The 24,807-nt window shown below is 60.7% G+C and overlaps 4 protein-coding genes across 8 annotated transcripts; 1 reads left to right on the top strand and 3 right to left on the bottom strand.

Annotated features, from left to right (window-relative positions):
- The first annotated feature begins 2,864 nt into the window (after positions 1-2,864).
- Clic3 (chloride intracellular channel 3) lies at positions 2,865-4,844 on the top strand. The gene is made up of 6 exons (XM_005336914.5): positions 2,865-3,011; positions 3,745-3,854; positions 3,933-4,058; positions 4,186-4,292; positions 4,369-4,544; positions 4,623-4,844. The coding sequence occupies exons 1-6, from the start codon at positions 2,976-2,978 to the stop codon at positions 4,779-4,781; spliced, it is 714 nt and encodes a 237-aa protein (XP_005336971.1). The 5' UTR covers positions 2,865-2,975; the 3' UTR covers positions 4,782-4,844.
- A 720-nt stretch (positions 4,845-5,564) lies between these two features.
- On the bottom strand, positions 5,565-7,127 carry Paxx (PAXX non-homologous end joining factor). 4 transcript variants are annotated; one of them, XM_040286689.2, is made up of 7 exons: positions 6,950-7,127; positions 6,817-6,877; positions 6,537-6,586; positions 6,263-6,453; positions 6,107-6,175; positions 5,860-5,944; positions 5,565-5,773 (listed from the first exon to the last, which is right to left on the bottom strand). In XM_040286689.2, exons 1-7 carry the CDS (start codon positions 7,072-7,074, stop codon positions 5,755-5,757), a joined length of 600 nt encoding a protein of 199 aa, XP_040142623.1. In that variant the 5' UTR covers positions 7,075-7,127; the 3' UTR covers positions 5,565-5,754. The 4 variants fall into 4 exon arrangements, with proteins under 4 accessions (XP_040142623.1, XP_005336969.1, XP_005336970.1 ...); XM_005336912.5 differs by having other exon boundaries at positions 5,565-5,777; positions 6,950-7,126; XM_005336913.4 differs by having other exon boundaries at positions 5,565-5,777; positions 6,813-6,877; positions 6,950-7,085.
- Positions 7,128-12,107: 4,980 nt separating this feature from the next.
- On the bottom strand, positions 12,108-15,414 carry Lcnl1 (lipocalin like 1). The gene is made up of 7 exons (XM_021734322.3): positions 14,228-15,414; positions 13,851-13,990; positions 13,241-13,314; positions 12,971-13,081; positions 12,659-12,760; positions 12,404-12,429; positions 12,108-12,194 (listed from the first exon to the last, which is right to left on the bottom strand). The coding sequence occupies exons 1-7, from the start codon at positions 14,324-14,326 to the stop codon at positions 12,192-12,194; spliced, it is 555 nt and encodes a 184-aa protein (XP_021589997.1). The 5' UTR covers positions 14,327-15,414; the 3' UTR covers positions 12,108-12,191.
- Positions 15,415-15,553: 139 nt separating this feature from the next.
- On the bottom strand, positions 15,554-18,895 carry Ptgds (prostaglandin D2 synthase). 2 transcript variants are annotated; one of them, XM_005336915.4, is made up of 7 exons: positions 18,695-18,895; positions 17,748-17,887; positions 17,569-17,645; positions 16,917-17,033; positions 16,639-16,740; positions 16,202-16,227; positions 15,554-15,683 (listed from the first exon to the last, which is right to left on the bottom strand). In XM_005336915.4, exons 1-6 carry the CDS (start codon positions 18,800-18,802, stop codon positions 16,202-16,204), a joined length of 570 nt encoding a protein of 189 aa, XP_005336972.1. In that variant the 5' UTR covers positions 18,803-18,895; the 3' UTR covers positions 15,554-15,683. The 2 variants fall into 2 exon arrangements, with proteins under 2 accessions (XP_005336972.1, XP_005336973.1); XM_005336916.4 differs by lacking the exon at positions 16,639-16,740.
- Between the last annotated feature and the right edge of the window lie 5,912 nt (positions 18,896-24,807).

Below are 24,807 nucleotides of genomic sequence, written 5' to 3'. Positions count from 1 at the left end.
GCCCTGCAGGGCACTGAGGGCTTAGGTACAATCCTGTGGTGGTGGAAAATTTCTGTCCTCACTGCTTTAAGACATTTACTGCAAATGGTGAAAATTCACACTGTAGATGGACAGAAGGCACACGCCGGGCATCTGTCCTACTTGCCAAGGGCCCTGCGGCCAGCTCTCCTCCACAAGCAGAGGCTGCGGATATGCACTAATGATGGCTTTCTTGGATTTCCTGGGTTTCCCCCTGGATGAGTGCCGTAGTGCTGAACATAGTGGCACATGGTGGGAGGGGGCTTACGGAGCAGAAACCTCCCCTGTGAGGAGCTCAGATATCTGAGACTCAGGGGACCTGGCCGGCTGTGCGCAGGCCTCTCCAGCCCTGGCATGCGGCCTCTTTGCCTGCTTGGGCTCTCTGCCCTCAGTGTCCACGTGCTGTTGTCCTGTGTGCACATCTCTGTGTCCAGAAGCCCTCTGCCTTTTTTTGTGGTGCTGGAGCTGAACCCAGGGCCTCAGGCCTAGGCATGTTCTCTATCCCAGCCCTTTTTCAGTAAGGACAGCTGTATTGGATTAATGCCCACCCTGAGGGCTTCTTTTGAATTCAATCACTTCTGTAAAAAACACTATCTCCAAATAAAGTCACATTCCGAAGTCCTGGGGGTTAGGACTCCCACCCATGAATCTGAGGGGTCACACTCCAATCCATTCTGCCCCTTAATCTCTTCAGACTCTCACAGTGGGCACATGGAGACCCGCCCCTCCATCCTCTAGCCTGGACATACCAGGGCCCTCCCCTGGTCAGGAACGGAGGTGAGGGCTCTCTCTGAGTGGTAGAGGAGCTCAGTGTCTGGTTGACTCCCCACACCTGACACAAGGCAGCAGGACCAGGTTCTGCCAGTCTCAAGAGGAGCCACGTCTTGCTTGTCTCTTGAAACCAGTGTGAAGTGAAATGTCACTGGACACTTTCCTCTGCACCCCTGATCATGTCTCTTGCAGATGTGGTCTACTGTGCATTGAATCCCTGGTGCTCTGTCACTGAGCTGCATCTCTAGCCTTTCGAGATGGGGTCTCGCTAATGTGAGGCCCAGGCTGGCCTTAAACTTGGAATCCTCCTGCCTCAGCCTCCTAAATTGCTGGATTACAAGGGTGCAATACCATGCCTGGCCACTGTTCATGTCTTCTGTCGACTTTGTAGCTTTTCTTGTGCATTTCTGAGGATGCCTTTATAAATGTATGTAAATACACATAGGACATCTAGTGACATTTGGCAGGTGTGGAAGAGCCTCAGCAGCTTCTCCACGACAGTGGTTGGTCTACCAGGGACACAGGGAACCAATGGACAGGGTCCCTGACTGTTTGTCGAGAAGTAGCCCTTGTAGTTGTGGATGGAAAAGAATCTGAGGCTTCAGCAAGAAAGCACAAGCTCAGGACTCTAAAAGGTGTTGGGACTACACATGGTCAGTGTCCAAGACTCATGTGGAAGGGAGCTAGTGCCAGGAGCCCTGACCATGGGTGGGGTCCAGGAAGGGGTCAGGATGGGTATGAAAGGGAGGCAAGGGGGGACTTGGTGCTGGTCACAGGGTGCCTGGTGTGCACCGCAGCCCTGGCCAGAAGTCAGGTGTGTTACCCTGGCCCCATCCTCCAGCTCCCCCAGATGCCACACCATCCCAAGGAGAAGGCAGCCAGGCCAGTCCCACTTATGGCCACTGGGTGGCGCCAAGCATCCATGCACACACTGGGTTTCTTTTTTTTTTTTAAAGAGAGAGTGAGAGAGAGGGGGGGAACAGAGAGAGAGAGAGAGAATTTTAACATTTATTTATTTTTTCTTAGTTCTCGGCGGACACAACATCTTTGTTGGTATGTGGTGCTGCTGAGGATCGAACCCGGGCCGCACGCATGCTAGGCGAGCGCGCTACCGCTTGAGCCACATCCCCAGCCCCCACACTGGGTTTCTTAGGAGTCAAGTCTGGGGCATGGGGGAGGGAAGCAGCCCCCCACCCCCACCCCCACCCCCACCGGCACCGGCACCTACCAACACACACCTCACACACCCATCACCACCACCACCACCACGGAAGGAACACCAAGCTGTGGATTCCGGAGGAGCTGGAAGTCCCGGGCAGAGGGGCAGGTATGCATCTGTGGGGCCATTTGCCCTGCCCCGGTCTTTCCTTCCTGCTACTCTGCCAGTCCCCTAGGCCAGCAGGTTGTGCCTTATGTCCCCTGGTGCTGTTCAGAGGCTTAGCAGTCAAGAGGGTAGGAAACCTGCCCCAAGCCAGGGGCAGGATGGGACGGAGCCCAGGGCTGCCCACACAGCTGGTTAAACACCAGGCAGGCTACCTGCCTCCAGCATGTCGGGAATGTGGAGCCGCCCTGGAGAGGGAGGGGTCGCCAGCCTGGCTCTCCGTGGGTGGGAGGAGAGTCTCTGGAGGTGGGCTCCTCATCTGGTAATGTCCTGATAGGTAGGAGGGAACCAAGCAGAGTGCAGAGTCACCTGCTGGCCCCCCAGGCTGGGGACTTAGACCGTGGGGCATGCACTGCAGGGAGGGCTGTGAGCAGGTTCTGAGCCCAGATCATGGAGCATCAGTCCAGACCCAGAGCTGCCCCTCCAGGCTGGCACCCCACCTCACCCCACCCCTTCTGGACCCTGGGCTCTTCGGGCCTCTCTACCCTCTGGTCTGCCTACACACTGGCTCCCCAGTGAGCACACACCAGGAGCCAGTCTTCTGGCATGAGCCAGCCTCGCACACTTACCGCCAGCCCCCAAGATTCAGGCCCCCATGGCCGGTCATGCTCGGACACCCTGACAGACCCACCTCACACAGGCAGCCAGCTCTGCGCCCTGATTCATCTGCCCGCCTAGGTGGCTCCATGGGGCGGGGCCCCAGGCTGGGGAGGGCCCCAGGCTGGGGAGGGCGGGGCACCCAGGGAGACTTAAAGAGTTCCCAGGTCTGGGCCCAGTGCCCTGCACCTGATGCCGCAGCTCCACCATGGCCGAGACCACCAAGCTCCAGCTCTTTGTGAAGGTTCTGGGCAGGCTGGGCTGGGGGAAGGTCCAGGGGAGGGGGCTCTGTGGATTCTGCTTTTCTGGGGATGACTGAGGCAGGGGTTGCCCCAGCAGCTTCTGAGCCCTTCCCCTGTGGTGGGCTGAGTAAACTGGGGGCCGAGTAGGGGAGGATTCACCCCCTAAGAGGTGGGGGTAACTCCGGACCTCCTGGTGGGGAGGTGGACCTCCTGGTGAGGAGGTGCGGGTGGCGTGGCAGGCCTGACTGGTGCCAGGCAGCCCGGGCACTCAGGTCCAAACCCAGATCTACAAGCAGCAGGTGTCAGCGCCCTTGCCCGGGGCCCTGAGCTGGGGGAGCAGGTGGGCTGCCAGCTGCTGTGCCCACTTTGGCAGAGGGGACCACTCAGAAACAGCTGGCTGGGCTTACCCCATCCTTGCAGAACTTGGGGCCTGGAGCCCAGGGGTGTAGCCTGTGCCCAAAAAAAAAAAAAAAAAAAAAAAAGAGGTTCTGGGGGCCAATCCCCAGGGCCAGAGTCCCTCCAGGCTCCCAGCTAGCTGCCCTATGCCCCTCCCTACCTCCCAGGGATCAAGCCAAGGGCCCTCTCTGGACACTTGGAGAGGCCCTGCCCAACAAGCTGAGCCCTGGCGAGGCTCCAGTCCCACTGGCAGTGGGGAGCAGGGTCCCACCCAAGTTTGTGGCAGGAGTCCTGGGTCTGCTCCCAGCTGGAACACCCCTACTCCACCCACCTCCCCAGGCCAGTGAGGACGGGGAGAGCGTGGGGCACTGCCCTTCCTGCCAGCGGCTCTTCATGGTCCTGCTCCTCAAGGGTGTTCCCTTCACACTCACCACCGTGGACACACGCAGGTGAGACCCCAGCCCCGCACCCCTCCCTGGCCTCTGCCCACCTGGGCCAGCTGCCTCCCTCCCACCTGGTGCCCACAGGGCACTGGACGTGCTGAAGGACTTTGCGCCAGGCTCACAGCTGCCCATTCTGCTCTATGATGGGGACGCCAAGACAGACACGCTGCAGATTGAAGAGTTCCTGGAGGAGACACTTGGGCCACCCAAGTGAGAACTGGAGGGGACAGGAGGCAGAGATGGGGCCCCCAGGATGCAGCCTGGGAAGGTCACTGGGGGGGAGAGGGGCTGGAGGCACACCGATGTGACATGAGGCCTCACTCCCCCCACCCCACAGCTTTCCCAGCCTGGCACCCCGTTACAGGGAGTCCAACACAGCGGGCAACGACGTCTTCCACAAGTTCTCGGCATTCATTAAGAACCCAGCGCCAGGGCAGGATGATGGTGAGGCGCAGACACGTGGGCACGTGGGTGTGGGCAGGCACCCCCAGGCAAGGTCCTCATCAGCCCCCTCCTCTAGCCCTGTACCAGCAGCTGCTGCGCGCACTAGCCAGGCTGGACAGCTACCTGCGCACACCCCTGGAGCATGAGCGGGAGCAGGAACCACAGCTGCGCGAGTCCCGCCGTCGCTTTCTGGACGGTGATCAGCTGACGCTGGCCGACTGCAGCCTGCTGCCCAAGCTGCACATTGTGGATGTGAGCGTGGGAGCAGGGTGGCTGGCCCGGGGAAAGCCTTGGAGCTAGGCACTGACCGCACCCTGCCTCCCTCCGCAGACTGTGTGTGCGCACTTCCGCCAGGCACCCATCCCTGCAGAGCTGCATGGCGTCCGCCGCTACTTGGACAGCGCGCTGCAGGAGAAGGAGTTCAAGTACACGTGTCCCCACAGCGCCGAGATCCTGGCAGCATACCGGCCCGCTGTGCGCCCCCGTTAGCGCCCCGGCCTCGTCCCAACCCATTCTCGCGTATATAGCCCCATAAAGGTATCTCTGCCCCCAGTGAGCGTGTCCTGATATCCAAGGGGCAAGAGGCCCACGATTACTGCCACCCAACTCCACTCCCACCATGGTGAGTGGGGACAAGATGACCATCCCAGAATGGTGAGGCCAGAGCTCCCAGTGGGTGGAGCCCCGTCCATCCTCCTATACAGAGTAGTGCACAGGCCTGGGGCCTCCTTCCCATGTCACCTAGGCAGAGGCGTCAGGGGGACTGGATTGGGTTCCCAAACCAGTCAGGCTAGGGTGGGGCAGGGTGCCCTGTATGGCCAAGGAGGGTGGGGAGCAGAGGCCTGAGGAGCTCAACCTCAGGGCGCCGGGCCAGGTGGGTGGGGAAAGGCCCACATTCCTCAGTACTCCCAGGCTGCAGCCACTGCCCTCTCTAGCAGTGAGTTCAGCTGCGGGGCCACAGTGGTGGCCTTCTACATATGCATCTGCATGAGATGTCCTCCCAGGCCTGCACCAGTGTGGGCCTGTGCTCTGCCTGCGTGGGCAATGAAGGGACAGGACAATGTTGGAAGCCTTGGCCCTGGGCTGGTCATGCAGGAACGGCTGGACTGGTCTGAGAGAGCTCAGTCACCCCAGATCCACCCAGGAAGAGCCTCCTCCCAGGAGCTGGTGCCTGGGTGTGGCTGTTTACACCCGTGCTCCCAGCCCAGGGCCCGGCCTAAGGGGGGTTCCTGCTCCCCTCCCCAGGCCAGCCCCCAAGAACCAGAGTCTTCACCTGAGGGAGCCCTTTATTTTAATGGGCAGGGACTTGGGCAGCAGCCCTACTCTGTACACAGCAGATGGACTGCCACAGGTGGAAGTCGAGGCAGGGTCTCTGGTGGCAGGGACTCAGGCTGCTGCTCTATTTACCAGGAGACTCCTGACAAGGCCACACGTTTTACTGTACTTCAGGTTTCATCGAAGTCTACGCCACCAGCTGGCTTCTTACTGAGAGAGAAGAGGGGGTGATCCAATGGGGGTGTGGAGGAGCGGGTAGGGATCCAGGTTAGGAGGGACAGTGGGCAGGTACCTTTTGAAGCCAGGGTTGATGAGGGATTCCCCTGGACACCGTTTCCTGACCCCAGGTCCAGGACCACCTCTCTGGGGATCGGGGTCTGGAGAAAAACAGGAAGCAGGGCTTCTGAACCCAGCAGCACTCCCTGCCATGGCCCTATCTGCATAGACAGATCTTCTTTCCAAGCGTGAGGCCTGTTTTGGGGGGAGATAGTTCCAAAGGAAAGAGAACACCCAACCCTCCTCCCAGGTCCTCACCTTACCTGGTAAGAAGAGTTGAGATCCCGCTGGCTGGGGACTCTTCCTGGGGCTGGCAGCTGTCTTTTCCACAGCTGGAGAGAAAGCCCGTGGGCACCCTACTCAGTGCAAGAAGGCGGAGCATGACAGGGACCCCAGAGAGGGTACAGGTGCCCACCCACCTGCCAGTTGCTGCTCCAGGCTGCACACGCGCTCTGCCAGGCCCAGGGTCAGTGCCTGCAACCTGGGGGCTGCCTCTATACCCGGCACCTTGCAGAGGTCGAAGACCAGTGTTGATGGCCCCCCTGAAAGTGTCAGGGATGCTCTATCCTCCTGAAAGCTCAGAGTCACCCCTTGATGATGGCAGGCTGCCCTGGGGGAGGAAAGGCAGGAGACGCTGTGGCCAGTCCCTCACCCCTGTTCCACCCCGACTCCTCCTGCCTGCCTGTGGCTCACCTGAACCGGGAGGTGATGTCCTCAGTTTCATTAAGACCAAAGCGGGCTTTCTGAAGGGCACAGGGACTTGTCACCAGCTGCCCGGGACCCTAGACCCACTGAAAGGCCCCAAACCTGCCCGACCCTGGGCTCCCAGACCAACTTTAAGACTGCAGCTACAACGTGGGGAAAGGGAGAGTTCATGCCCCTTTGCGGGTCACAGGTCCCTACATCCCACAGGAGGCTCCGGCTCAGTGCGGGGGTGGCAAGCTCCCAGACCCGCCCGGGCGTCCTTACGCACGAGGGCCGCCAGGCTGTCCCGCGAGAAGCTGGTGCTCCAGAGCTGCGCGGCGTCGGTGACACTGTGCGGAAGTTGTCGTCAGTCGCGGCCGCCCGCCAAGCTCCCGCACCTCGCCTCCCGGGACCCCACTCACTAGAGGTTGAAGCTGCCGCAGTCTGCGTCCCCACTCTCCTCCCGCTCGCAGTAGCACACGAAGCGGGGTGGGCCCGGGCCAGGCGGCAGCGTGCAGAGCGGAGGCGACAGCGGCGGTGGCACCATGGCCGATCTGCAGACGTCGGCCACACGGGGGCGCTGGGGTCAAGACTACAGGCCCAGGGCGCCTGCGCCGAGGAGCGGCTTGGGAGGCCGACGCGGCCGACGTGGGGCTTAGGGCGCCTGCGCGGGGCGGAGTCTTCAGGGGCGGAGCTTCCAGCCTCGGTGGGAGGGACTCAGCTCCGGGACTGGGCGGGGCTTGGCGCTAGGCTGGCGGAGTCGGGGCGGGGCTTGGTGCCTGGAGGGTGCGGTCCCAACCTCCGCGTCTGTGGCTGTGCGCTCTGCGGCCCCAACTCCAGCAGGGGTCTCTTTGGGCCTCTCCCCTGCTCCGCCCATGGTCCCCTGGTCCAGGGTTCCCTCAACAGTGGCGCGCACAGCCCCCGCGCTTCACGCGAGGGCCGCTTCTACATCCCACCCACTTACTCCTCCCTGCGGCCAGTTAGCCCTCCTGTCCCCCAGGTGTGTCTCACGTGGCTTTAGATGCCAAGCGACGCTTCCTAACCGGGACCAGCCCAGATGCGGAGTAAAACCCTGGCAGTCCGGGGGTTACGAGCCAGCGCTCCTGAGCCTTCATGTTGTCCTATCCCTGAGGACCCTGTGGACGATAGGCAAGGCCTCGGACCTCCTGGAGCTTGAGAGATCCAGTGGGAGAGACAATCAACATGACACCTTCGGGTAGGGCCAAGCTCTAGGCAGAAGCTGTAGCAGAACGAGAGCCCTGTGGTTGGGAACAGCTGCCTGTTTGAGCTCTGACCTAGGGAAGAGAAAGGGGGATCCCAGGAAGGGCCCTGCTGGACAGGTCTGCTAAAGACTTTGCAAAAGGGCTGGAGTGAGGCATGGTGGCCTTGGGGAGAGCTGTTGGTGGTTTTGTAGGCTGTCAACCTATCTCCCTGAGCTAAGCCTGCCTCATCTCCCAGGTTTCCTGGTTTGCTCCCCTCCAGGCCCTCATAGGCTCTGCTGCAGGGCCTTTGCACATGCTGTCATCTGGTCTTGGATGTGCTCACCTTTTTCAGGTCTTTCCCCAAATGCACCCTTCTCAGTGAGCCTGAGAAGAACATTTCAACACCTGTCCAACTCTATCCCCTTTCCTGCTCCATTTTCAGTTTCCCTTACTTGTGACTACATAGAATACATTCTAGCTTACTCATCATGGTAGCATTCTCTAGGATGGCCCAGACCCTTATGTGACCCCCCCCCTTCCCTCAAGCTGCACCTAGTGATTTGCTTCTAGTCACTAGAATATGGCAGAAGCAATGGCTGTCACTTTGTGCTCCCTCCTAACCTGCTCACCACGACAAGGTGGCCCAGGGAGACCTCAGATGGCAGAGCCTGCAGCCTGCCTTCACCTGCATGGGAGCCCGGGGCCACCCCTCATCAGCTTCCCTAAGGCTCGCTGCACCCACTCCTGCAGGGTGATGCGGCAGAGGAGGAAGGGCTGTCCCCCAGAGCCTCAGGAGCACAGCCAGACCACAGCTGATTTCAGCCCAGGGAGACCAATTTGGTAGCTCTAGCCTCAAAACCTGAGATAATGAAGGCACGTTGGCTGTTTCCAGTCCTGGAGATGGAGCCAGGGTGCTCCAGCACAGAGCTACATGGCCAGTCCTTCTTATTTTTTAATTCTGATACAGGGTCTTGCCAGGTCACTCAGGCTGGACTTGAACTTGTGACCCTCCTGCCTCAGCTCCCGAGTAGCTGAGATTACAGGTGTGCACCACACACAACTATGAATGCATGTTTGAAGCCACAAGTTTGTGATAATGTGTTACAGTAGCCATAGGAGATTAATGCAAGGAATAAAAATTAGTTCTAAAACATAAGAAAACCATAAAACCCACATTGGAGTAATTTCGAGTGTCTGGGAACATGGCTTGCCAGCCCATCTGGGCAGTTGACCCTTTCCTGGGTAAGCAATTTTATTTCAGTGGATACGGGTGCCTGTTACTAGGTGGGAAATGAGGCAGGTGGGCCTCAGGAGCAGAGAAGGGGAGGGTCTTGGGAGGCTCCTCACCACCTGGGCTTGAAGTCAACCTGTGAGGGGGGACAGGGAAGACAAAGGGCCCAAGGCAGTGAAAAGGATCAAGAAGTACAGCAAAAGGGCATCAGGGAGGCAGGAGACAGCTGGGCTTGAGGTTTCAGAGGTCACAGGAAAGTCCGAGAACAATGATGTTGAGCCAGACTTCAGAAGAGGGAAGGAGTGAGCTAAATGGATGGCGAGGGAGGACAAACCCAGTCAGTGTGCAGCCTGTGCAAAGGCCCTGGGGTAGGCTCAAGGCTGGCATATTCAAGGGATAAGGCCGGTAGCACCAGAGGGAGGCCTATCAGGGCAGACTTTGTGCTGGCCAGTGTAAGAATTTGACTTTACTCAGTGAGGTGAGACCCACTGGGTGCAGTCCTGAGCAGAGAGGACGAGATCTGACTGATCCTGTAAATGAGTTGCTGGGTGCTCTGGTGAAGAACTTGCTGACAGCTGCCCTGCATGGCCAGAGCCAGGTGGTGCAGGATAGGACAAGTGTTGGGTGGAATGGCAGGGTGGGGGATGACCACCTCTGAACCCCTAGTGTCCCTCAGGGGCTGCCTCAACCCGGAAGGAAGGGAAGGGTGTCCCTGAGGCGTGGTGAGGCTGCCTGCACCTCCTCCCCCAGGCCTCCCGAGGTGATGGCAGGGGTTGGGGGCTAGATCCATGGGACGAGCCTGTGAGGGGGTCCGTGGGGAAGCTGGCCTCCTGCCTCTCTGCCTTAAGCCCCCACTGTGCCCTGCACTTCCATCCCTTCTCCTGGTGCTGGTCAAAGCTGGGACAGCGGAAAGGTTGAGTAACTGGGTGATAGTTGGAGTGTGGTGGGTAACTGCGCCGTGCCAGGGCACACCGTGCCAGGGCACAGCTAGCACACGTGTGGCTGGCTCTGGCCTTTTCCACACACAAGCACCACCTGGGCAGTCCCTCACGGCCCAGGTGGGGGCCAGCAGGTACGGGCGTGTCAGAGGGGCTGTCTGGGGTCTACGGATGGGCCCAGAGGGTCCCCGTCAAGAAGACGTCTGACGAGAAGGGAGCACGCTCGTGTGTCCACGGTGCTGGCTGCGGAGCCCAGGGCTGGCTGGGCAGTGCTCCACCTCTGACTGCGCTTTCCTACAGGAATCTGCCCACCAGGTGAAAAGCAGAAATCCTAGCAGAGGCGCCCCGGGGGACGTCCCCCGACTGTGGAGCGCTGTGTCTGTGCCTTGTCCTCAGACAAGGTTGTGGCCCAGACACAAGGATCCAGTGTGGCACAGACATGGCTTAGGGCGAGCTCATCGCAGGTGAAAGGGGAGAGCCTAGAGGGGCGGGCAGGCTGGCCAAGGAGCACACTCTGGCCTCGTGTTGGGTGCCAGTGGAGACTGGGCTCCTGCAGTACGCTGGCTGCACCTTCTGGAGCCCAGGGTCCTGCACAGTGGTCATTGCCCACACCTGCCCTGTGTGTGGGCCTCAGTTCCCCTTCCTGGCCTGGCTCACTGGGGGGAAGTCATGGAACTGTCAGCTGACCCTCGGATCAGCTTGTGGGCATCTGTGCCACCGTGGGGACATGACGTATGTCCCTAAGCCTATGGAAGACAGTGTTGGGCCTCTGTCTAGATTGTGGAAGACTGGCACCTCTGGGAGGGGCAACAGCGGGGATGGGGGTGAGCTGGAGGATGGGGAGGGGAGGGAAACGGCTCACACCGCCTCAGCCTCAGTTGGAGAGGACCCTGCTGGCCTGGCCAGTGAGTAGTGGGTCTGGCAGCTGAGCGAGGGCTGTACCTCGTGTCTGGGTGCATGGGTCCTGCAGGGAGCCCGGACAGCCTTAATGCCTTTGCAGAGCTCAGCCTGGTCAGGAGGAGACCCGAGGAGTCTCCAAAGAGGGGTGGACTCAGGATGAGCAGGATCCTCTCAGCACAGGTGGGAGACACGGGGGTCTACCTAGGAAGCAGAAGCACCTTCAAGGGAGAACACCAGCCATCAGTCCCATGGGCTCTGGCCCCCAACCCCTGCCACCAGGAGAATATCTGGGGAGCAAGAGAGGCCTTGGGGTTCTGGGATCCTCTTTTTAAGGTGAGGAGTGTTGAACCATGATGCAGAGACCACCAACTCCAATTTTAAACGGAATTACAGCAAGCTTGCATTGTGCACACAGAGAGCTGGCCAGCGACTTCCGCACCCTGACCTGGGCCAGGGATCAGCGCCCCTCAGGAAGGAAAGGTTCATAGAGCACAAAAAGCCACAAAAGGCGGTGTCTTGAGAACCTACAGCTAACGGGGTTCTGGCAAATGAGAGGCAAGGGCAGATGGCAGATTAATGCTCTGCATGGCCTGATATTTCAAGGTGGGGAGTAAATTCAGATCCCAACATCAGAATTCCTGAGGAGCCGCTGAGGTTTCAGAGAGGGTTGTTATCTGGTGGGGGAGCCAGGCAGGGGTGAGTTCAGAGCATGGCAGGAATCTCAGGAATTCACAGTGAAGAGAAATGAACTTTTCCTGACTTTGCCACAAGATGGCTCCCAGTCTTAAGATGGGATTAGGCTGGGGAGGAATAGGTGGGGAAGGCAGGCGGGACGCCCTCTGCACAGCAGTCACAGGGTCCTCCTGCTGGTCTGCTGGTTCTCACAGGTCTCTAGAGCACCCTGTCTCCCTCTGCTTAACCCCTGCCCCGGGTGGGCTGGTGCTCAGGGTGACCTCAAGTAGGGACTTTACAGCACTGTTGAGATCTACAGATCTCGCAGGACTTCAGGAATGTGGCCTGGAAGAGAGGACTGGCTCAGGAGGAAAGGCCCAGGGCCTTCAGCACAGGCTCTCAGATCACAGCTGGATGTCCCCTGTCCTTTCTTTGTCTCCTGTGTATCTCCCTTTTGATTTCTTCTCTCTACCTCAGCCTGGCCCTGCCTGTCGCCTCCCCCAGCCAGCAGAGCTGGCTCCCGTGGGTGGAGAGGTCCCCCTGCAGTGCTCAGCTTTGAAGGGTCTAGGGCCCTGGGGTCCCCGGCCTGAGGGGCCCCCCATGCTCTGCCTCCCCTACAGTGAATGCACATCGCAGCTGGCTTTCACACACCATTTATTGTGCTTGGGGGGCTGTGGAGAGAAACGGGGCAAGAGCCCTGCGGGCACTCCGGCTGGATCCTTCACTGCAAAAGAAGGAGCAGCTGTGGGCCTGGTGTCTTAGGCCCTCTGGGCCCTCCTGGGCCCCACGCTCCCCATCCACTGCTGTCAGTGTGAGTCGGGGGACTTGACTCGGGAGACTACCCCGGGGGAGGGCCCTGCAGTGAAGCCTGCCTTGCAGGGCGGCTCAGCTGCACGGCTCAGCTCCGCGGCTTGGAGGGTTCTGGGCACCCACCTGGGAGAGCACCGCGGCACACTGGTCTGGGGGAGAGAGAGGGCTCCGTCACCACCTCCACCTCCAGCCCCTTTCCCTAGAGCCCCGGCCCTCCCAGTCCACCATGTCCTGGCACACTCCCGCCTCTTCCTTGGCCCAGAGGGTCCAAAGCTGTCCCTGGACATCCCACATCAGGGATGGGTGGAGAGACCCACAGGACATGTCCCTGACAGTCCCGGCTTCTGCAGCCCTAAGCTGGGATGGGCCAGCGCTCACCCGACTTGGGTAGCATGGCGCCCTGGCTGGGATTCAGGCCCACACGGGGTGCCAGTAGCTGCATCTTCTGGGCACCTTCAGGAAACAGCTCCGGGACGCGGACTGGGGGCAGGGAAGACGGGTGAGCAAAGGGGCTGGGCCAGAGCCCTTCCCCGCAGGTCTCCGGGGTCGGAGGAGCCCCTGGGAAACAGGGGTTCCGCCCGCCGCAAGTGGGAGTGTGGTGGAACGTGCACGTGGGCAACTCTGCAGACCAGATGCGGGGCACCGCTCCAAGGGCGAGGCCTGTGACCAGGGAAGGTGTCGGCTGCCCACCGTAGAGCTGCAGCCAGACGTTCCGCACGTCCCCCTTCTGCGTCTCGAAGTACACCACGGCGAAGTTCTTGTAGTCCGTGAAAGGCACGCGGATGTCAGTCTGGGCCATAGCTGAGGGCAGGGGAGAGCTAGTGACTGGGAGCAACACTTGGCTCTGGGGGGAAGCCCCGCCCCCGGAAGCCCCGCCTCCGCATGCCAATCAAACAGAATGCACAGGCCCCCAGGCACACACCCTCCGTGCCTGCTGCCCACCTGTGGGGGCCACCTCACCTGGGTTGCTGAACTGCCCATCCACTGCACCCTTGCTGAAGGTCGTGTCTATCTTCTGGCACCCACCGTCCGGCCTGGGGAGGAGCTGTCCATCCCTGAGCCTCAGCCCTGCCGGTGCCCAGGCCCACGTCCTGCCTTGCCCTCTCTGACGGTCCCAGACCTGCAGGTGTCCTGAGGACGCTGCCCTGGCAGAGCCTAGCAGGGTCCCCTGTTCACCCTCACAACAGCCCTTTCAGGACACAGGTGCTTTATGTCTTACAGGGGAGGACAGTCCTCTGGGGTGGAGCAGCAGTGTGGGGCTCAGGGCCTTCAGGTCTCCCCTGTGGGTCGGCACACACACACAGGACACACAGGCACACAGACAAGCAGTCACTCTAGTCTCAACACCCAGGCCTCGGGAGGGTTTGCAGGTGCCTGACTCCCTCTAGGGAGCAGGTGTGCTGGGGCTCCTATTTGGGTCTTGGCAGGTCAGGCCATCAGGAACCTGTGGTCGAGCCCTCTGGAGTATCAGGGATGCCTCTGGTTCCTGCTGGCCTTCACATGGCCTTACAATGGCCTTTGTCTCAGGTAAATCACCTGAATTGCAGGTGAGGCCGGTGGGGTCACTTACGTGGGGTACCCAAACTTGACATCCAGGTCGCCATTGGCCAAGAGGGTCACTAAAACCATGGGCATCTTCATGTCATCCTTGGAATCCTGGAAGCTCTGGTCATCTGACACAGCCCCGACTATGTACCAGATGCCCTGGAACTGCAGGGCAGAGCAGGAGGGCTGGGAAGTGGCCCCTGATCTCTGAGTCCTAGCCTACCATGTCCCTCCCTGCTACTCAGTGCTCATGACTTCTGCATATAGGTCAACCCCAGTACGGGGGGACAAGGTCCTGGGCAGTGGCGGTGAGCACAATCCAAACGCTGAGCCAGAGGTCTGCTGTCCTCCCCATCCACCCCACTTTCTGGTCTGATGGGAAGAGGAGGCTTGTGGGCACACCTTAACAGCATCGAAGTTGTCCTGGATGGGGACCTGGGCCCAACCTAGGGACATTCTGAGCAGGACAAGGAGGGAGCTGATCAGCAGAGTCTGCAGCATGGTGTCAGATCCTCTGGGGCTACAGCAGGACAGGAGAGGTGGAGCAGCTTCTGCCAGAGGGACTTTTATGCCCCCCAGATGCCCTGGGGCAGCTGGCTGGCTGGCCTCTGAGGAAGCCCACTGCGATAAGCTCCCTATCCAGTTGCACCCTGTAGCACCTAGCCCAGCTGCTTCCACTCAACCCCGCCCTCCCAGCCCCATGTTTCTTGTGGGAAGGGCTGGGTGTGTGGCAGCTGGGGACAGTTAGTCCTGGCAGCCACTGGGCCAAGGGGCTGCCTGACAGACACGTGCCCTGCTTCTCTGCCTTCTAGCCCTCCAATGTTGGCCCTAGCCTTCTGCTCAGGCACAGCCCAGGTCCCCTCCTCTCCAGGAAGGCCACCCAGAGACCCACTTCATGACTGAGCCTACCAGGGAGCTGGCATTGTAAACCAGGAGGGCCAGGGACAGGATCCTGGGAAGGACCAGCCTGGTGGGTACCTGAGGGAGAGGGAGGGGTAGGCAGGGGGCTGGTCCCACAGTGTGGCTTTGGTGCCAGGACTCTGGTGAGGGGTGGGGCTGCATGCTCTGGAAGCCCAGGCCAGGGGTGGTGGAACTGTGAGCAGAGGTGTGGGGTGGCCTATCCCCAGCTCACTCTGTCAGCCTTTCCCAGCAAGGGCCATAGATTCTCTAGCACCTTCCAAACAAATGTTCCTTTCTGTGCCTTCCCAAACCTTGCTTAATCTGAGTGCACTAATCCCAAACCTTGAAAAACCCATCTGATCCAAAGCTCCCTGGCTTTTCCTGTTTAGGGGTGATTGGGCGGGGTGGGGGTGGACACCTGTCTAAGGGATTAGCTACTGAATGACTGACCCCCACCAGCTCATAAATTGGCAGCTCAAAGGGGTACAGATGGAGGAAGTGGGGCTGTGGTGAGGTCACAGCCATGTGCAGGGTAGGGTGCGGCTCGGAGCACTCCTTCTTAGCTGTCCTGACTCAGGAGCAAACACCAGCTTTGGGACTTCGTACTGATGTTTTTTTTTTAGAGAATTTTTTAATATTTATTTTTTTTAGTTTTCGGCAGATACAACATCTTTCTTTGTATGTGGTGCTGAGGATCAAACCCGGGCCGCACGCATGCCAGGCGAGCGCGCTACCGCTTGAGCCACATCCCCAGCCCCTCGTACTGATGTTTTGAAGGAGGGACTGGTGAACAAAGTGTCAGAGGACAGACAGGCAAGACTCAGGCTCTCATTTGCTTCCAGAGTTTATTTCTCAGGTCTGGGATAAAGCCCAAGGGTGCAGAGGTGCTTTGGGGAGCCAGGGCCACGGTCTTGAAAGAAGAAGCGGAGCAAGGGAGTCTTGAGGCTGGGTCACCTGGCTGGGAGGACAGGAGCCACTGGTAGTGCAGGAAACATCTACCCGTCCCACTGGCCCAGAGTGAACTTCTAGTGTGGGCCTCCTACCTAGGGTTCCTCCAGAGCCTGGTCCCCTGTCTCAGCAAATGCACCAGCAGAGTCCTCGACCTCCCCTATCCAGCCCTCATTCCCTCCACTCCACCTTCTAGCCCCTCCACTCTGGTCTGGGTTCCCAGTGGACCTCCTGCCCTGCCTCCAGGCCTTCCTACCCCCAGGAGCCAGAGATCCCTGCTGTGAGATGGTCCCTGAAGGTGGGGCCCCTCTCCCTTTCTACCTGGGACCTACCCTCCTGGGCCCCTGGGAATCAGCCCTAGTCTGTGGGGGGCAGGTCTTCCTTCTGGTGGTTGTAACTGAGGTCTGGTCTGCTCTGGGAGCTCCTGCCCCCACCCCACGACCCCTGAGGTGGCGGGTGTGTGCTAAATGTGTGAGTGGTACCTGAGTGGCAGTCCCAGGGGAAAGGGCCCCGCACCAACTCACTCACCTATTCTTGCTCCTTCAGGCATTTATCTGTCAAGAAAGAAGCCCAGGGGGCCATGGTCAGTGCCACAGGCCTGGGCCGTTCTCCTTCCTGGGCTTCCTGCCCCTCTCCTCATGGTGAGGAACCTGCCCTAAAGGCCCTGGAGAGCTGGGTATTGATCGAGACCCCAAAACTGCAGACTTCATCCCACCCCCAACACTCATGGCACCACCATGAGGAACTGGGGGCCTCTGCGTCCTTGTGGCTGGCAGGCAGGGTGCCTGGTGTCCTTTGGGAGGGGGTTCCTAGTAAAGGGGCCTGCAGGTAGAGGTCATGGGGTGTGGAAAGAGCAGGTCAGAGGGTGGAAGGGCAGGGCCATCCTGTCCCATCCTATGCCACTCAGGGCCTCGCCTACCCTAATCTGACTGTAATCCACTGTCCAGCCGATTATCCCCCCTCACCATTCTGGGGAAGGAAGACAATGTCGTTCTCTGTGAAACCATGGGCCTTGCAAAAGTCAGCAAACTTCTCCTTCAGCTCAGCCCTTGGGGTCTGAGTGCGGCCTGGGTGGGTAGAGAAGAGCCAGCCTTGGTGAGGAAGCTCTCTGGCCTGCCCTACCCTGAGTCTTGGGGACCCCTCCCTGGGATCCCCTCTAGGATCAGGTGTCAGTTCTCTGCTGACCCCATGGCAGGCCAGCCTAGGGGTCCCTTCATGGGAGCCTGTGGGGTGGGGAACCTACTGTAGAGCGTGGCCATGTGGAAGTCCTGGCCAGGGCCCTTGGTGCCCTGGCTGAACAGCAGTGCGTACTCCTTGTAGTTGGTCTCCACCACTGAGACCGCGTGGGTGCTGCCCCAGTCTGGGAACCCAAGAGAGAAGCCTGGTTGGGGGCACCTGCCACTGCGTGGGGAAAGGGTGTCTTCTATGGGAGGGGTTATGGGTGTGCGTGGGAGGGTCTCAGGTCCTGGGCCTGTAGGGGATGCTCCCCTCTGGCTAGCTGCTCCCCAGTCCCTCCCCAGTTCAGCCCCTCCAGCTCGGGGCTTCCCATCTGCCCAGGAACTGTGTTCCCAAACCAAAGTCCTCAGGGTAAGAAACACACAAGATCAGAAAACCATGAGCTTGTGGTCCAGCAGGGAAGGGGAGGTGGAACTGGAGTGCCTGGGGGTGCCCTAGCTGGGCAGAGGAGACCTGGGAAAATTCCATCCAGCAGGGAGGGGCCTGGCACAGCATGAGTGGGCTTGGGAGAGGTTCCAGTCCCTTGAGGGAGGGTCTCTCAGTCCCCCCCACACCTGGCAGGATCATGCCCAGACCTTGATGGAGCTGACCCTGGTGGAGTGGCCATCACCCCAGCAAATGCCTTGGAGGGGATGAGGGGCGGGGTGGAGCCCACTCACGTGGACTCAGGTAGCTGTAGGAGCCAGGGTTCCCTGTGGGCTGCAGCAGCATGGTTCGGGTTTCACACTGGTTTTTCCTGTGGGCAGGTTACTTCCGAGGTCAGGGGTCAGGCCTGAGGATGTCCCCAGACCGCGACAATAGGGTGGGATTCTCTAGGTCCCAGAACCCACCGTCCCACCTGAGGAAGGTGGAGGTGAGGTTGAGTCCGCCGTCCGCGGTGGGGGTCACCACCGACTTGCACATGGACAGCATTGATTTCTTCTCCCGGAACCAGCTCGAATTGGAGGCGAGGCCCGCGCTGAACCAGCGCCCCAGGAACTGTGGCGAATGAGCGCGACAGGGTCGGCGGGGCGCAAGCGGCGGGCACCGGGACCCCCACCTCCGGCCTCCAGCCCGGCCCCGCCCCCCATGCCGTGATGACCACGCCCCTCCAGGGGGCCCACCCCTCAGGCTTGCCCCGCCCATTCTCCGCCCCGGGCCCACCGGGTGTCTGCCCTCTCCCGGGGACGTCCCTGGCCGGCCCGATCAGCATCCCAGTGATCTGGAGAGGCGCCATCTGCCTGGCAGAGCGCGCCCCATTCCTGGAGGGGTCAGGGCGGGGTTCCCCTCGGCTAAACGCAAGGCGTCCGCGAGACGCTGGGGAGTGGCGCGCGGCGGCGCGCTCAGGGGCAGGGACTCGGTCCGCGCGCCCCCGCCAGCTCCGGCGCTTGAGTCCTGGTGGCTGGTTGTGGCCCGAGCGCGTCCCCGCCCGCACTGCGAGGTTCTCTGCCAGTTCGGTGTGCCATCGCCGTCTGCGCAGTGCGCAGAGACCCGTCCTGGGACCCAGCGTGGGACGTAAGCCTGTGTGTGCGCTGGGGATGGTGTTTGAACGGCGTGGGCGTGGGCGCTACGCGGCCCTCGTGTCTGCGTGTTCAGTCAGTGGAACCGGTGAAATGCCGCTCTCACCGCCAGCCTCCACGGTCAGCCTCCTGGGGCAGCCGCGCAGCCCTCCTTCCCCGCTTGGCCCAGGCTCTGTCTGGTTCTGCCGGGCACTGCAGGACTTAGCGCCCCTTCACCAGGGAGAAACAGCCCTGAAAGAGCCCATTCTCCTAGGGCCTGTACTGTCTTTGGTCAGGGGACGCTCACCTTGTCCTGTTGGAAGTCGGGCTGCACAGAGACCTGGGCCTGGGTCTGCAGGACCCCCAGGATCCCCAGCAGAACCAGCTCCATCCACAACATGCGCAAAGTCGCCATTCTCGTGGAGCAGAGCAGGTGTCCCAGTTGGGTACCAGCAGTGTGGGCAGAAGAGGGTAGGTGGGCAGGAGGAGCAGAGGACACTGAGGAGACCCCTATTTATTGGCCAGGCTTGGCCTCCACCCAGGGCCCAAGGACAGCCCACAAGAAAGCTCGTGATTCTGAGGGGTGGGGTGGCTGAGCCCAGCTGCAGCCTTGTCCCCCACAGGGCTGCTTATGCAAGAGGCTCCCACAGAGACCAGCCAGGGCCCTGCTGTGCTAGGGACATAGCTGGCCAAAATCTTGTCTATTCCATTCTTGCTGGCAAGCCCACCCACCCCAGCAGCTGGATGGGCAGGGAGGCACTGCCCTACCTCTGGGGCCTCTGGTCACTGCCCACCTGGGGCCAAGACCTTCCTCTCACAAAATCTACCCGTCATTCACTCTCCTTGAATGAGAGGCTTGAGACTTAGGGAACCCTAAAGCCTCAGTTGTACATTGAGAATTTGGTTCAGAGAGGCGAGCAGGCCAGGTGGTAACCAGAAGCTCCGGCCAAGGCAAAGAAACTCAATCTAAGAGGCAGGGCACTCACGGCAGGTGTCCTAAGCACAGCAACCCCGTGACCAGATGTGGGGCTTTGATGATGGTCCCCTTAAGTGCCCTTGGGGAAAGAACACAGGAGTAGGCAGAAAGGGGTGGGGCCACAGGCTGAGAGGGCCATCTGACTTCAGTGGGGGGTTGCAGCCTGCCACTGCTTTCTGGCTTTGTGGCCTCTTCCCTGTCTGGGGACCTGCAGGCCCTGGGAATGAGGCCTATGTGTCCTGCCCTTCCTCCCACTGTCTGGGTCCCTGGGGCATAGGTTTATTCAGCATCAATAGCTGGGTGAGCAGTGCCACAAGGGTTTCTTGCTTTCTCAGTGATATTGGGACTGTTGGGGGTGACAGGGCAGAGGCCAAGGTCGGAGGGTGGGGCCAGAGTCAAGAGGCACCCCAGAGTGAGCCCGAGACCCTGCTTCTTGCCCAGCCCTGACCAGAGCAGTCCATCCATGCCCTGGGCCAACAGGGAGAGACTCTGAAAGGACAGGCAGGACTTGGGGCCCTGACTCCAGGTCCTTGATGATAGCTCCACCCCAAGAGTGGCCCTGCCTGGTGGGAGGAGGGCTGCCTCTTTCTCCCCCACCTGGGCCAGCACAGGCATGGCTCTGCCCCACACGGCTCTGTGTCCCTTCAGGAGAGATTCTGCCCTGCTCCAGGCCAGAGAGCCCTCACTCACTCAGCACCCACTCAAGGGGCTGCCCAGGCCAGACTGGCTGCACTGCAAACTTGAGACACAGAGCTACCCCCTGTGGGAAGGGACAGCGAGTAAGAGGGGACAGGACTCTTATGCAAGGCCCAGGACCAGGCAGGGGTCAGGGTTCTGGCGTTAACAGCTCAGCCCATCCCCAAACAGCAGGCAGCCCTGCCCCAGGGGGCCACTCTCCAGAGCCCACCCTGCCCTCTCCTGGCATTGGACCTCCGCCTTTCTTGCTGCCTCCTCTCTGACCCCTCTCCTGGTGACTTACCTCAGGGGCCCACGCTCCCCTGGCTCCTGGGCTGCACCTGTCTCTCACCTGATGCCCCTGTCCCCTGGTGTCCTAGAGCTATCTCCTCATCCTGCCCTGCTGCCCTCCCTCCCCCAAGAGCCAGGTCCCATTCTACCCGGTGACCAGAGGGAGGTTGTCCGTGGCACTCCTCCAAGTCCCGACCTGCCCCCCACCTCTGGTTGCCCAGCTCCTCCCCTTCTCCAGGCCCATACAGCTTCCAGGCTGTGCTGGACACAGCCGGGTCCAGGCCCCCCGAGCACAGCAGGAGACCCGAGCAGACATATGATGTGCACATGTGGCTGTCCAGCTGCCAAGCAGGACTGTGCACCACCAGGGACTGGGAGCGGGCACATCTGCCTGGCCGCTCTGCACACCAGTTTCTTTTCTTTTTTATTTTAATATTTATTTCTTAGTTGGACATAGTACCTTTATTTTGTTTATGTATTTTTACATGGTGTTGAGGATCGAACCCAGGGCCTCACGCATGCTAGGCCAGTGCTCTACCATTGAGCCCCAGCCCCAATCCTGGACACTAGTTTCTTTGGGTCACAGGAAATGTGTCCTTGAGATATTACTGAGGCCATCCCCCTGCCTCTGGCCCAGGCCTGGGCTCCAGAACCAGTCCCAGTCTAGTCCTGAAGGGGAGTGGTTTCTTCCTTGGGGTGCGACAGTGTCTGAGGCAGGCAGCGATAGGTCCAGGCCTCTGCCTCAAGGGGTTTGCTCTCAAGGGCCCAGGCTGCTCCAATACCTTCCCTGTGTCTGACTGTCCACTGGCCTTGACCTACTCTCTAAGGCCTCTTTGGCCCCACCCACCTGTGCCTGGCAGTTAGTGTCCCCCCTCTGGCTATGGGTAGTTGTTGTGGGAAGGAGCTTTGGGGGACACAGGTGGTCAGGGGCAGCCCCTGGACCCTGTGTGTCAGGCCCAGCTAGCCTGCCTTTCAGCCCTGCCAGGAGATGCTCCTCTGGAGCACTGGAAGGAGGGGCAGTGCCCTGGTCCACCAAGAAGAAGCTGGATAAGTATTCTGGGCTCTGAAAGCCAGGCGGAATGTTGTGCTGGTCAGCAGCGTGAGAGGGATGGGCTGAGTGTGGAGAGGGCAGTGCAGCTCAGGGCCTCCAGGGCCATCTGCGTCAAGGGGACACTCTGACTTAAGGGGGCTGTGCTGGTGGCACCCCAGGCCCTTCTCTCCCAGGCTGGCCTCTGTCATGCCTCATCTATCAGGTTAGCCTCTGCTGACGCTGGACATGGCCACCCTCCACCTGCCCTCCAACTGCCTGTGCCCTTCCTCACACAGCCCAGGAGAATGCACCCTCCAGGAGTCGAGCAGGGCAGGAGTTGGGGTAAGATCCACCCTGGAATTTGCGTATCTGTGCATTGCTGGCCAGGTCCTGTGGAGGGGGAGGTTGAGGATGGCCTCCACCTGTCCTGGGGCCAGGGAGCTGGGGGGTGGCTGGTCCCCTCTGGAGGGCAGAGGTCCTGCCCAATTCTGCCTTAAGAAAGGGGTGTGGCAGGGCTGTGGGGAGGGACAGCCAGGCCAGCACAGTCCTGCCCACTCCTGCTCTCCTCCGCTGACCACCACTGGGACCTCAGCTCAGGGCAAACCTTTGGTGCTTCCAGAAGCTGTCGGCCCAGCCATGGTGGCCAAGCCCCAGTGACTCCATTGCCTGCTGAAGGGTTGGGCAGGGGCTTCTGGCTGGGCACCCTTCTCCTCACGATGCTGAAAGCCTGGTTTTAGGGGAGGGGCTTGCTCCTCCAGGACTGTGTGTGTGTGTGTGTGTGTGTGTGTGTGTGTCCCTGCTGTGATTTGGGCTGGCAGGAGTCTCCAGTGTCTCCTGGCTATGGCCAGGGGCACTGGGGCAGCTGAGTGTCCTGGGTCTTGGCCCAAGCCTGTCCCTAAGTCAGAGACTCCTGCCTTTCGTCTGGAGTAGAGGACAGCCCAGTGGTGTCCTCCACTCCAGATCCTAGCCTAGTCAGTGAGGTCCAGGCCTCAGGACCCTCCCTCACTGCATTGTCCCTTTAAGGCTGGACCTGACGCCTTTTCAAACACTCTGGGGAAAAGTGACTCCAGGGAAGTGTGCACGCAGCTCTGTGCAGGGTCGTGGAGGGGTCCCTGGCAGAGGGCAGCTGAGCTCAGGCCCTGAGGGGTTGGGGAAGGTGCCTTGGTCATGAGCCCCTCTGGCCACCATCTCGAGCACCCCGGGGGCCCCCCTGGTCACTGTACACTCCCTGCTCCCAAGCTGGGACCAGTTCCTGCCAAATGTCATGGAAGGTGGCCCATGTTGGAGGACAGGTCAGGCTCTTTTGGCCCTGGAGTTGAGACCAGTCCAGGAGCATGCCCTGTCCAGATGGGAAGGTGGACACTGGAGGGATAAATGAGGACGTATCTGAGGGGATGTCCTGTATCTCAAGTGAGATACCGTGGCTCCTCCAGGCTGGGAGTGCCCCAGTGGCATGGCCCAGAGCCCTGTCCCACACTGATGGTGGCCAAGGACGTCAGACCCACTCCCCTGTCACCAGTGGGTTTATTTCTGATGGGAGAATGGCAGACAGGGCTGAGCTGCCTTGCAAGGGGCCCGAGCCAGGCTGAGATGGCGGTGAGGGCCCAATCTGCAAGGGACAGAATGGCCCTGAGGGGACATTCACCCCTCAACAGGAGTAGGGGAGGCTGGAGCAGAGTCCAGGGCAGCCAGAGGCCAGGAGGAGTGGGGTGAGCTGACCGGGAACAGGGCAGGAGGACCACGAGGAGCCAGGGGACAGAGGCCCAGGGTAAGATCGCAGTTGCTTCCCCACCTCAGTGGATCCCAGCACAGGGCCCCAGAACCCCCCCAAGCCCCAGAAGCCACAGGCGTCACACTCAACGGCTCACACAGGCCTCTGGTCACAATCACCTGTGAGGACAGAATGGTCAGAGAACCCCGACCTGAGGGCACACTTGCACGACTCCTGACCTCCAGAGCCCCTTGCACCCCCAGGGCTGGCTCAGTAGCTGCAAATGAAGGTGTCCTAGGATGGGGACGTGAGGTTTGGGGGTGGCACATTTTGGGCACAAGTGCATCCTCTCCTCCAGATCCTGGAACAGCCAGTGGAAGGCCAGGCCCCCAGACCCTCCCTGACTGCACTGTCCCCTCTAAGGCTGGACCTAATGTCCCCTCACACAGTGTCCACTGCCCAGGCTCAGGCCACAGGGCAGATTTGCATCCCCTACTTCCAGATCCTTCTCTATCCTCCCCACTGGGCCCCCACTCCCCTGACAAGCTCTGTCCCTGCTGGGGCCTGGCCTCCACTAGAAGCAAACAGGCTGTCCCCACGGCCCCTCCCGCCTTCCTCCTGGCCTCAGGGCCACTGTGCGGGGGACTCTAGCAATCCCAGTGCTGCCCTAGATTCTCTTCCTGAGCCCAGCACCCAGCCCCGCCCTGAGGATCTCCTGCAGCCCCTTTCTCTGGCTTGTGGGGGGGCGAGGGCTGGGTGCATCTGAGGTCCAGCATCTGGACCCGCATGCTTTGCCCTTAGGGTTCTTGGGACCACATTCCTGCACCCTGTAGCCCGGGGCCCCTCCTTGGTCCACACAAACCTCCCAGTACAGGCCGTGGGCAGGAAGACAACGTGACCCTGCCAGATGCCCAGGGTCCTGGCAGAGTTGATAAATTTCTCCCTCGGGTCAAACTCCAGCTCCTTCTTCTGCCCTGTGCTAGGAAGGGGGCAGTGAGCCCTGGGGAGGACCCCTTTCTCCCAGCCACTGGGGAGCCTTGGAAAGAGCCTTCTTCCCTGGGGGAGGCCCTGCACCCAGCTGGCCTGTGGCTGTCCTGCTGCCCAGGGACCCCGCCAAGCCATGTGGTCCTGACCTCCTTCTTGGGGCCTTGTTTCCGTGGGGACAGCCAGGGTGCTTGTGTCTCTACACTTAAGTCTTATAATTTTTGGAACCCAACTCTGGGGAGCAGGTAGAGGTCTCAACCTTGCCAGTGGGGAGGGGCGCTGCTCACCCCCCTAGGCACACACCAGCCAGTCCCTGGAATACCCCGGGGCACGAGACCAGGGTCAGGGAGGGAGAACTCACCTCCCCAGCCTCCGAGGGAGTTCCAGCCTGGCTGACCCTTGGGGACAGGGGTCCTGGTCCACTGTTTGTGGGGTGGGTTCCTGTGGAGGAAGAGACCCAGCCTCTGGTTGTGATGGGGTTTTGGGGTGGGACGAGGATTCAGGGTCCTCTGCTTCCCAGACTTCCCGGGCAGTGGCCTGTGGCCGCCTGCTCTGCCCTAGGAGCTCCTCTGGGTGCTGTGCAGCAGGTGGGGAGCACCAGGGGCCTGGAGGCAGCTGACAGCCCAGAAGCCCGGGGTGGTGCTTACCCTGGCTCCCCACCCTGGCTCCCCACCCTGGCTCAGTTGGTCGATCCAGGGAGTGGCCGTCACCTACCCTCAAACCCAGTGCCCCCGAGAGCCAGGGTGCCCTGCC

Source organism: Ictidomys tridecemlineatus, chromosome 4 (assembly GCF_052094955.1).
Source record: "Ictidomys tridecemlineatus isolate mIctTri1 chromosome 4, mIctTri1.hap1, whole genome shotgun sequence".
Taxonomy (NCBI): domain Eukaryota; kingdom Metazoa; phylum Chordata; class Mammalia; order Rodentia; family Sciuridae; genus Ictidomys; species Ictidomys tridecemlineatus.
This window is presented reverse-complemented; position numbering and strand designations above follow the sequence as displayed.